A 12809-nucleotide genomic window follows, 5' to 3' on the forward strand; every position below is an offset into this window, starting at 1 on the left:
TTTCTGTGGATATGAAAGAAAATTAAAAAGTTGGAGGGTGAAGGACTTAACTGAACGAATGAATGAATGAAAATGGCGCTGAAGCAAATTTTTCTGCCGTCCTCCCACCCCAATACATAAATTCCCAAACAAATATTAATGACAGTGCCTACCATAGAGAAGATAAGATGTCCCCAAGGGTCCAACTAACACCATACTCTATCCAATAATCCTAGTAATAAAAAGGAAGCCTATCCTTGTACTAGTTTTCAACACTGCCATTTATTCTCATTGTGTTTTACTCTTCTACGCTGACAAATTAAGGAAAAGGTTTCCAGATATTGGAGTTAAAATTCATGTCAAGTCTGCCCAACCCAATATAAAACCATGCTCAAGCCTAAGGTTAGTATAGTTCACCTTTGAACAACATGGTTTTGAGGTGCTTGGGTCCACTTTTATGTGGATTTTATTCAATAAATATACTGGAAAATTTTTTTGAGATTTCTTTTCTCTAGCTTGCTTTTTTTTTCCCCCTGTAGCTTACTTTCTTTTCCTTTATATAATACATATAACATACAAAACGTGTTAGCTGTTTATGTTATCCTATCGGTAAGGCTCTGGTCAGCAGTAGGCTATTAATAGTTCAGTTTTGGGGGAGCCAAAAGATATATTCAGATTTTTGACTGCACGGGCGGTTGACACCCCTAACCTCCACATTGTTCAAGGGCCAACTGGATAAGCAGAGGCAGGCCATGTGTAGGTCACAATAGAGAGCTAATTACTCACATGGAGAAGCAGCACGGCAGCAAGAAATGACTGGCCCTGGCAATAGCCAATCTCCTCATCATACACAGAATAAGCCTGGAAGAAACATACACACACACAAGAAGTGTAAATGGACGTAGCCCCCTGTGCACCATGGTTTCCCTACAGGACCTTGAACACAGGAGCCTGGAGGATGCTGCCCCCACCCTCTGGAGCATTCCGATGGGCAATGAATGATGCCAACATTTCTCCCCAGTCCCAGTTTTTTCTTTACAATAAGTAGAACTGTCACCACGCCACTTCCTATGGCCAAGGAATGGGGAAGGTTAAGCAAAAACCACTTCACTGAAAAAAGGTCTCATGTCTCCTTGTCATTGCTCATGTTGTTCCCTCTGCTTGGCTTGCCCTTTCCCCTCTCTGCCTAAAAAATACACTCTTCTTTTAGGCCCCGAACTTTCTGATTCCCACAGAATTAATCCCTCTCTTCTCTGTGCTTCTGTGGTACCTGCTACACATACATGGTTATTACAACACTTACCAAACTGCACTTTAGATGTCTATCTCCTCTACTGGATCATGAGCTTCTTGAAGACTGGGGTGATGTCCTATTCAACCTGGCTAGCAGCTCACACATGGCAGGCACTCACTAAACACTGTCAATGTAACTCATTTTTCTTTCTGGGAAAAAGTCTTTTGGCAAAGACACCAAAATGCAATTCTTTCCACACTGCCAGTAATAACTTTTCTGATAAGAGTATTACTCTGAAACTATTTGTGGCTTCCTCCGGAATTCTTATTTTTATTTTTCTTGGCAGCAGATAATTACTACTCTTCTCCTCTGAACATTATCTTGAATAGAATATTGACATCAAACATTCCTCACAGTTTACTCTTTGGTTCTTGAGTTGTTTTCCGAGTTCTGTTATTATGGTTAATATTCATAGTTCTCACATAAACGGTGGTAGAAAGGGAAATTCCTATAGATTCAAGATGTTATTCTCTGTTTGACAAAATTATTTCTGGTGAAACTCCCTTTATTTCCCACCTATTGTTTTGTGCCAAGGTTCCTCTGTGTCCCAATAAAGCAATTTGGAATTATTTATGTTTATTACTTATCTCTTAACAAAATGTGATGCCAATGTTTATCAGATAATAATAAAGTTAATATTTAAATGGGTTTTATCATTAGGTTTTTGGTGAAACTATAACTTTTAAGAATACAAATATTATAATCATGCTTTCATAAATTCAGGAAGAATTCAATGTAATCTTATAATACCCCCCCCCCCATTTCATCACAGCTTATCTGCGGAGAGGGCTACCTAATGAGAAACATATACTTTTCCAAAGACAAGATGTACAAAGAAGGCTTTAGAAATAATCTGTTTAAAATACAATGAGGCATCACTTTCCCTCTATCAAATTAATAAAAATTAACAAATGCTAATGGCAATGTTAAGACTGTGTTAAAAAACTAGTAGTGATATACCAGCACAGCTCTTTTGTTAAACAGTTTGGCAATGTCTTTGAAGATATTGATCAATAGCTTATTGGTTACAAAAGAACAGAGGCTTCAGAGTTAGTCAGAGTTGGGCTGAAATCTCACAACTGCTAATGTCCGGGTCTGGTTCTTGGGCACATTACTTATATTCTTTATTTGTAAGATGAGAATAAACATAGCATGAATATCATAGAATTGATATATTAATCTCATCAGTCCCCTCTCATGTAAAGTGCTCAGCACACAGCTTCGCCAATTACATAGCAATTACATAGTGAAAATGTATTTAATTTCTATAGGTAGAGAATGGAGGGGAGCATATTTTTCAGGCTGACAGAACAGAATGAAGAAATGCACACAGGCGTGATATTAAATAATACATGTGGGTAAAGTTTGGAGTATAAAGTTCATGGGGGCTGTGATGAAACATGGGGAAGAAAAGGCATTTCACTGATTCATCGACACTTAATGAATACCTACTACATGCCAAACACTGTGCCAAGTGCTACAGATGCCAATGTTATAAGAAAGAATTCCTGCCCCTGAGAAATTCACAATTCAGTGGGGAATTTAGACAAGTCAGTCAACCAGAGTAGAGTAAGAAGTACAATGTGACTGAAGCTTAAAATATTTGGGGAAGAAGGAGCAAGGGTAAGCCAGGGACATACTATAAAATATTTTCAATGCTAAGCTAAGGAATCCGGGACCAGAACATGAACTAAGAAGTTTTTATTTCATTCTGTGGGTTATGAGGCAGCACCAAAAATTTTTGTGGAGGCGACTGAAATGATACAATTCTGGGGTCAACACTGAGCAAGTAATAAACAGGCTAGAACCCAAAAGCAGGAAGACAAATTCAAGCCAGCTTTTGTCAAAGTGCCAGCAACACAAGATAGAGACCTGTACCAGGGCAGTGAATAGAGAAGAAAGTACAGCTATAAGAGATTCAATCATATCAAACTAGAACTGGCCAAAGGAAGAACCAGCAGAAATAACAATATCTTCAGCATGACAATGGCGTGGAGGAAGAAAGGAGAACTGTTTTTGATTAAAAGAGGTATAACAACTAAATGTAATGTGGATCTTGCTGGATCCTGATTCTAACCAACTGTATAAAGACATTTAGGGAAAACTAAGTATGCAGTGGCTATTGGATAGCATAGATGGTGGCTACTGAGTGGTATGTAGATGGATACTGATCTTATATTTTAGAGGTGCACAGTGAAGAATTAAGAATCATGATGATATCTGAGTTTTGCTTTAAAGCACTACAGGGAAAACAACAAAAAAGTGATAGATGAAGCACCTGTGGCAATATGTTGATAAATATTGACTCGGGATGGAGGACATATACAAATTCATTATACTAATCAACTTTTGTATATGTTTGAAAATTTATAATAAAACCTATTTTAAAATTAAGTCTATTTTTAGATCCATTTTGTTTGATGTACTTGACAGACTTTCACATGGAGACTAACTGGCGGCTGGAAATTTAGACCTTGAGCTAATGTAGATTTAGGAACATTTCTGTAGTGGTGATAGCGGAAGCTTTGGGGGTGAAAGGAATCACCCAGGGAGACAGTATAGAGTTAGAAGAATTACCAGCCGAGCGCGTAGGGGAAGGCCTCTGTTTCAGGGGCAGGTAGAGAAAGACAAAATAATGAAGTAGTTGGTGAAGTTGTGAGAGAGGTGAGAGCATAAACAGGTGGGTGAAAAGTCAAGAGCAGAGAGAGCTGCAAAGAAGATCATCACGGCGGAGGAACAAGAGTGCAGTGGGGTCAGGAGTATGTGATGAGGGACCAGAGGCAGACACCACAACATTTCCTTCTGGGAGGTTTTTTAGTAAAGTGAGGGATAGCTGGAGTGACTGCTTACGTGGGAAATACAACAGAGAAGTGTCTAAAAAAGGATGACCAGAGAAGAAGATCATAGTAGAAAGCATAGCTTTGTGTGTGCTATGGGAAAATAAAAATTAAACCCAAGAAACATTTCCCTAAAATCTAACTGTACTTATAGTTTAAATAATCTAATTTATCATTGGAGAGCCTATTCTTTATTGCTAGCCAATTCTAAAACTGATTGTTAGTTTTGCCTTCCCAATCATAACATTTTTATTTTATTTTATTTTATTTTCTGGGCAGCTGGTCAGTATAGGGATCTGAAGCTTTAACCTTGGTGTTACCAGCACCATACTCTACAAAGTGAGCCAACCAGCTATATAAGTTCCTTAAGGACATGTCTCATGTCCTGTCTGTACTTACTACATAGTAGGTGCTAAATAAGGACTTAATTAGTTTTAGGAGTCCTTAAAGACTAGCTCTGAGGACAGATGAAGGTTGAAAAGCTCTGTCCCAACTCCTCCTTTTAGCACTAGAACTCTGATGTACCAAAATCTATTCAAAAATGGTTTACTGAAATTGAACAGGCTATGATGATTTCCCTTACATTGTCCAGGTATAGACCTTTTTGACAGAAATCAGTATTTGGCACCATTTATTATGCTGCAGTGCTGTAAGTCCACCTGAATGTGCTTCAGCACTTCCCATGGTTGGACAGTACCCTAGGTGCTAATTTCATCACTTATAATGTGAATACTCAAAAAAAAGTTTGCAATGTTTCAGGGCTCAGAGGCTCTTAACATAAAACCAGTTTCTGAAAGTCTAAATATGGAGTCATGGGACTGTCATCTGAAAATCCTGATTGAAAGGGAAAAAGAAACCCTACCATTTAATTTCTAATTATTTCCTATTCTTTAATGAATCTAAAATTGTTCTGTTACCTTTGATTTTACAAAGTCTTTTCTCTCTTTTCTGCATTCCTGAAAATCAAATACAAATTACTCTTTGCAGTTGTCTTTTGTATAATTTCAAAGAACTAGAACCACCACTCAAAACTGAGTCTTTTTTTTTTTAGACATGAAAAATACCTTGCATATTTTTTTTTTTTTCCCTTTTTGTCTTTTTTCGTGACCGGCAACGGATCGCAACCCTCAGTGTCGCGCCCGTACCGGACCGGGACCGGCAACGGGATCGCAACCCTCGGTGTTGCGCCTGCACCTCGCTCAGCCAGTAAGCGGCTGGTCTGTATGTGGGATCCGAACCCTCGGCGGGAGCGTTGCTGTGCTCCCAAGCGGCGCACTGTAGCAGTGCGCCACCGGGCTGGCCCTACCTTGCATATTTTATATAAAGAATCTTGTCCATCTCCTCCTGTGTCCTTAAAGTAGTCATGGGCTGGGAATGTCCGGTTAATATCCCGGGTGATAGCACTGTCCTGGGGAGACTCCTGTGGAAACATAAAGAAAGAGAGGGTTTAGTTAGGTTAATCATGTAAATACTTGTTTGGGTTTATAGAACAAGACCTTCTCATTTAAATGCTTTAAAATGTTGCAAGGACATGCATACACATGCATGCCCATAGTTACTTGCCTCTTCAGGGACTAACCACTCATGCAAAAGCAAAAACAAATGTAAAGGGGAAAAACAAAGATGGAAGAAAAGCAACCTGTTTCACTCTATACACCTGAAGTTATACACCATCCCTGTTGCAAAGAAGTGCAGCTAGTGATCTTTCTATTGTAAGAGGGAAAATGTGCTTTTCAAAATGGATTGACCACAGGAAAAACCCCAACCTAATCTCAAGAGGAGGAGTTAAAATGCTTCTGTTAGAAAAACTGGGTACAAAAATTGCTGTTTTAGTTGATCCTTTGGCATGAAGACCATGTGCCAGTTCCCAAATGGAAAAGAGAAGTTCCTTAATTGGGGTTTCTGCTAGGGATAAATGATATAAGAATGCACACAGCAATGTACTCAATATGAAACAAGACCACCAAATGCCAAGGGATTCAAAGAGGCTATGGAAAAATGTCCTTTGCTTTTGCCAATGGAGAAAAACTGTTTCCTCCTCTATAATGAGTTAACTAAAACTGAACAAATGTCCATAATGTCAGCAATCCTTCATAAAAGATACCAAGCACCCAGCTTTTTCTAATTCTTCCCCCTGGTTAAATTTTATGTGCTCACATGCTAAAGAACTGGAGCACAAAAATATGACCATCTACTTTAATAATGCATTGTTTTCATAGCTAAGACAAGAAACTTGATTCTCCTTGGTGAGAATACATCATAATCAGCATACCATCCAAGAGCCTGATATTCCTGTTTTAAGATGAAAAATGAAAGTGAGAGTGTTCTTTTGTTCAGTAATTTCTCTAGCCTTTTGGGTAATCATGTTCCCAGGGCCATGCATATTTTATAGTTGTAGGATTTGAACTGATTAACTTTAAAGCCTATGCTCTTACCTAACCAGTAAACTATTTGTAGTTTCAAAGACATTGCCAAACTGCTTTCCAAAGAGCTTTACTGGCATATATTACTACTAGTTTAACACAGTCTTAATAACTGTTAAGGCAGCTCAGGACTGTGGGATCCCTGACAAAAGGAAAAAATCCAAGGAGGGACCTAAGACTACAGCAGCTCATTGCATGGTGGCAGCTTCCACGTGAAAAGCGAGCTGAATCAGAGCTAGGGGTGGGGGTTTCTCTGTGAGTTGAAAGGAGAGAGAGAGCAGAATTTGGGGAGGGCAAGGTGGGTAGAATTTGTGGGGTGGAATACTAGAGAGGAAGAAGCTGAACAGAGAGAGCTGCAGAACTTGAGTCATGAATCATAGAAGAGAAATGATGAACTGGACACTTCATCAAAATTTTAAAATCTTAACTATTTATAAGCCACTGTTAAAAATATGAAAAAGTAAGCCATAGACCAGGACAAAATGCCTATAAAATATATCTGATAATGAAGTTATATCCACGTAACTCTTGAAACTAATAAGGAGACAACCCATTAAAAAAAAGGGGGGGGGGTAAAAGACTGAACAGATAATTCACAAAAGAAGATACAAATGTGGCAAATAAGCAGTTGAAAAGATGTCAATCTTATTAGCCATCAGGGAAATGCAAATTAAAACCACCATGAGATTCTACTACACACCGACTAAGTGCTAAAAATAAAAAGACCCAAGAAACCAAGTGTAGCAAAAGATGTGAAACAACTGGAATTCCCATGCACTGCTGGTGGGAATGCAAAATGGTACAAATTCTTTGGGAACAGTTTGGCAGTTTCTTATAACATTAAACATACACTTGACATTCAACCCAGTGATTCCATTCCTAGGTATTTACCCAAGAAAAATGAAAATATAAATGCACAAAAAAACTTGAATTCGAATGTTCATAGCAGCTTTATTCCTAACAGCTAAAACTGGAAACAATCCAAATGTCTTTCAATCGATAAATGGATAAATGAACTGTAGGACATCCATTCAGTGGAGTATTACTCAGCAGTAAAAAGGAAAAAAAAAAAACATTGATATACCCAACAACATGAAATCTCAAAAAGCATTATATTAAGTGAAAGAAGCCAGACACAAAAGACTATATACTCTATAATTCTGTGTATATGAAATTCTAGAAAAGGCAAAACCATAAGTTATAGAAAGCAAATCAGTGTTTGGCGGGGGCTGGGGACAAAGGGAGAAGAATGACTGTTAGGAGACATGAGGGAACTTTTTGAGGTGATGGAAATACAGTATTGGCCATCACACCTGAAGTGCTACGAATATATATTACTGTATATATTCGTTAAAACACATTGAACTGTTCACTTAAAGTTGGTGAATTTTATTTTATATAAATTACATCTGAATAAAGGTGATTTTAAAATGGAAACACAAACAAAAAGGATATTCAAAAAATGACATAACCCAGAATGATTCAAGCCTTTTAAATAAAGAGTTCCCAGTTCTACTTTAGATATGTAAACAATCCATATTTACATAAAGGCTTTAAAACCAGAGGCATAGTTTAGAGTCAGATTTGGGTTTGAAAGCAGGCTCTGTTTCTTACTAGCTAAACAACTTCAGGCAATTTTCTTATCCTCTCTAGCTAATATCATCCACCTAATAAAGTTGTGGTGATGGTTACACTAAATATATATATGTAAATTATAAATAGAATCTCCAGCAGAGTGTTTGACATGTATGTAGAAGATAGTTGATAGCAAGTAAAAGGAAGCAGTCTCCAGCACTGTTGAGAGCCCGGGCTGTCCTCTGAACACACATACTCTGAACCATACAAACTCATGCTTGTGCACACATTCATGCACATTTGCACGCACCCATGCTATTGATACACAGAATACTCACACACCCACATACATATCCAGAATATATATTAATTTTTATAATTCCTACCTTCCATATAAAATTATTCACGTAAGGATAGAAACTATGATTTAGTTTTGTAACTTCCACAGTGCCTAGCGCAATGCATGGCACACAGTCAATCTTTCATAATTATACCAAATAAACACCCAAAAGTTTCTTTAGGACTAAACAATGGCAATGCTCATATGCTCAACAGCCTTACCCAAACCAGGATCTATAACACTAATGCTTAATTCAAGAGCCGCATGAATGAAGCACCAACTAAATCTGAAAAGAACCTTATTAACTGAATAACTTCAAATACAGTCCAACTAAATGTCTAAAATGAAAACCAAGAATGCTCTAATGATTGATTCATTAACTTCCAGATAGTGTAAAATGCAGGTAAGCGAAAATAACTCTCATAAGAAATAAGAGAGATTATACAGAAAGTAAAGACTGAATCTTTTAGCCCAAAATGCAAAATAAACCATCCTGCAATCATCAAGAGGAATGACAAACAAAGAGAGTCTATGTATCAGAAATATATGCTATATTATTGTGGGTTAAATTTTTTTTCAGCCTAGGTTTATGCGAATTTTCTTGAAAATAGTTTTTTTTGTCTTTTTTCGTGACCGGCAACGGGATTGCAACCCTCGGTGTTGCGCCCGCACCTCGCTCAGCCAGTGAGTGGCCGGTCTGAATGTGGGATCCGAACCCTCGGCGGGAGCGCCGCTGTAGCAGTGCACCACCGGGCCGGCCCCTTGAAAACAGTTTTAATGTTAACAAATGCAATGTGAAATACCAACATGGAGAGAAAACCATAGGGTACATATTACTTGCTAGAGAATTAAGAAATCTTTGTCTTGAATAAATCTCTACTTCAACTGACAATAGGCCATAAATGATTCCAGCTTCAATCCTAAACTGCAGCATAATCAAACTTATCTAATGCTTAGCGCATTACCAAGAGAAAAAATTACAAACTAAAATTAATTAAAATTTTTTGCTTATAAAAGATATCATTAAAAAAAGAAATAGGCAAGCAGTACATATACATGAAAAGGAATTGTATCCAGTATATACATATATAGAACTCAAAGGAGAACACAACCTAATAAAATGGATAAAAGCATGAACAGACACTTCACAAAGAAAATATACAAATGGCAAATAAGTAAATGAAAAGATAGTTATCGTGGAGATGTTAACTGAAAGCCATAGATACACAGCCAAGATGTCTGCCAGGGAGAATGACTTCTTGTGCAAAGATAAGGAGGATTATTACCTGAAACCCTCTGAAAATACTAACTCAATGAAATGGCAATTTGGAAAATCAGAATTTTAATTTCAAAGTGTTGAAGGAAGGGCCGGCCCGGTGGCGCACTGGAGAGTGCGCCGCTTGAGAGCGTGGGAATGACTTCTTGTGCAAAGATAAGGAGGATTATTACCTGAAACCCTCTGAAAACACTAACTCAATGAAATGGCAATTTGGAAAATCAGAATTTTAATTTCAAAGTGTTGAAGGAAGGGCCGGCCCGGTGGCGCACTGGAGAGTGCGCCGCTTGAGAGCGTGGCGGCGCTCCCGCCAAGGGTTCAGATCCCATGTGGAGACCCGTTCCCGCTCACTGGCTGAGCGCAGTGCGGGTGCAACACTGAGGGTTGCGATCCCGTTACTGGTCAGTAAAAAAGACAAAAAGGAAAAAAAAAAGTGTTGAAGGAAGATGACCGAAAAGCAGCATTAATCAATTTCTGAAAGGTTTTGGAATTTGAAAAAAAAGAAGGGGGAAATTTCTCACTAACAAAACTTTCCAGAAATGATGAGCAGACATATATTATTGACCTATATTCAGAGTGCAGTAATGAAAAATTGTTGTGAAAAAGTGCATTAATTCTGTTCTTGAATTATATCCACTGGAACTACATCTCCATTTCTAAAGAGAATTCTGATTTTTAAAAATATATCAGATGAGTTTACTCTAGGAATTCTGCAAAAGAACAATTGAATATCTGAAGCACGCTAAGAATGATAGACTGTGGCATGAAGGTTAGAAAATTAGATTAAGAACTGAGAGGAATAAGAGAAGCTTCAAAATATTTTACACCAGTTATATCAGTCATATCAGACTGATAGTGGATGGAGAAGAAAACCTGATAAGGGATAGTGAATAGAGATATATGAAGGTATTCAAAACGTTCATTGAAAGACAGAACTGGGGCCGGCCCGGTGGCGCACTGCTACAGTGCGCCGTTTGGAAGCGCGGCGGCGCTCCCGCCAAGGGTTCGGATCCCACATACAGACCGGCTGCTCACTGGCTGAGCGAGGTGCAGGCGCAGCACCAAGGGTTGCGATCCCGTTGCCGGTCCCAGTCCGGTACGGGCGCGACACTGAGGGTTGCGATCCGTTGCCGGACACGAAAAAAGACAAAAAGGAAAAAAAAAAAAGACAGAACTGAAAGATAATACAAATCTTTCTGTGAACTTTTTGAAGACCTCTCATAGGATTTGGAAATTCAAATGTACATAGGATGGAAAAATTTAAAAAAACTGAAAACATTCTAGAACTGGTCAGTTTTCATCAATCTGCCATCCCTTATCCACTGATCATGAGAGTCATCAGCGAATGGAGGGGAAAAATGCCCTTGAGAGAAGGTAAATTTGAAAATTCACAATGAATTTTTGAAGCCTTCAACAATGATTACAAATCAAAGAGTTTCATGCAAATCATTTGCTTAACTTGGAATACATCCATTTGATTTGCCATAGGACAAGCTGCACAAAAATGATCCAGAAATTCTAACAATGATGAATTTAGAAAGTTATCAGAATAATGACATCATTAAATTTGAGAAGATTCTCAAAACAAATCACAGCAACATTATGAATGATCCCTTCCTAAGAGAATACAATGAAGAGCTTTTGAAAAACATTCAAACCAAGTGTTTATAAATTAAGCGTTATACAACAATACATATTCCTTTTATTTCTAAGGAGTTAAAACATAGATGTAACTGATGTAGAGAGACTGTTGGTGCCATGCATTTTGGATAACCCTGTTCATGGCCAGATTGATCAAGTCAACAAAATATATCCTCTCGACTAGGCTGAAGTTAGTAAAATGGCTTAAGAGACAACAAGCTTTTACAAATGTGCTTAAACAGTGCAGAGATGAAAATCTTGAGAGAACAGGGAATAAATGATAAAACTACTGTCAGTTGATATGTTCTAAAAATTATTGACGTCATGGCAGAAGTGTTTTTGATCAACTGGTTTCGTGTTTTGGCTACTTCATTTATTCCAAGAGAAACAACTTTAATCTCCAGAAGAAAACTAAAATGCCATAGAATTATGCAGTATTGACACCCTGAAAACTTTTTCTGTAAAGGGTCAGACAGCAAAAATTTTTGGCTTTGTGAGACATTCAGTGTTGCAATTATTCAACTCTATCTTTGTAGGTCTTCCATAGACGATATGTAAATAAATGAGCACTGCTGTGTTCTAATAAAACTTTTATTTACAAAAACAAAAGGCGTGCTGGGTTTGGTCTCCAGGTGGAAGTTCCCCAACCCTGCTTTAAATATGCAACAACATAATTAAATTTATCATGGGAAACATAACCAGAGAGAAGACTTTTGTCATGATTTAAAATATACTAACATGCTACTGTTGAGTAATTTTATACATGTTTTGCCCATAGAAACTTTGTCACAAATAACCTGCTATAACTTGAAATGTATCCCCCTTGGAATGCTTGCTTTTTTCATGTAATAACAAATGTTAAAATGTTTGCTGTGTTTTGCAAAAGTCATTTCTCCAAAAGTCTGTATATTTCTGCACTGGCATACCTCAGATAATGAGGATTTGTTTCCAGATCACTGCAATCAAACGAGTCCCATGAATTTTCTGTTTCCCAGTACATGTAGAAGTTATGTTTACACTATACTCTCTTAAGTGTGTAATAGCATTATGTCTTTAAAAAAAACAATGTATAGACTGCAATTTTAAAAAGCTTTATTGCTAAAAAAAATGCTATCATCTGAGCCTTCAGAGTGTTGTCATTTTTGCTGGTTGAGGGTCTTGCCTCAATGTTGATGGCTACTAACTGATCAGGGTATTGGTTTCTGAAGGTTAGGTAGGCTATGGGAATTTATTTAAATAAGACTACAATAAAGTTTGTTGCATCGATTGAGTCTTCCTTTTATGAAATATTTCTTGGCAGCATGTGATGCTGTTTGATGGCATTTTACCCACAGCAGAACTTCTTTCCATGGGCCAGCCCGGTGGCACACTGCTACAGTGCGCCGCTTGGGAGCGTGGTGGCGCTCCCGCCGAGGGTTCGGATCCCACATACAGACCGGTTCCC

At 38.0% G+C, this 12809-nt stretch overlaps 1 protein-coding gene across 3 annotated transcripts in view; it reads right to left on the bottom strand.

The window, feature by feature from the left end:
- Window positions 1–12809, bottom strand: part of RABGAP1 (RAB GTPase activating protein 1) — a 146523-nt gene that overhangs the window by 31653 nt on the left and 102061 nt on the right. For all 3 annotated transcript variants that reach the window (XM_008583665.1, XM_008583666.1, XM_008583667.1), the window contains 2 exons: window positions 5417–5530; window positions 766–840 (listed from right to left, as the gene is read on the bottom strand). In XM_008583665.1, the coding sequence (XP_008581887.1) occupies window positions 766–840; window positions 5417–5530 (189 nt within the window). The remainder of the gene's footprint in view (window positions 1–765; window positions 841–5416; window positions 5531–12809) is intronic.

Source organism: Galeopterus variegatus, unplaced genomic scaffold (assembly GCF_000696425.1).
Source record: "Galeopterus variegatus unplaced genomic scaffold, G_variegatus-3.0.2 Scaffold2992, whole genome shotgun sequence".
NCBI classification, from domain to species: Eukaryota; Metazoa; Chordata; class Mammalia; order Dermoptera; family Cynocephalidae; genus Galeopterus; species Galeopterus variegatus.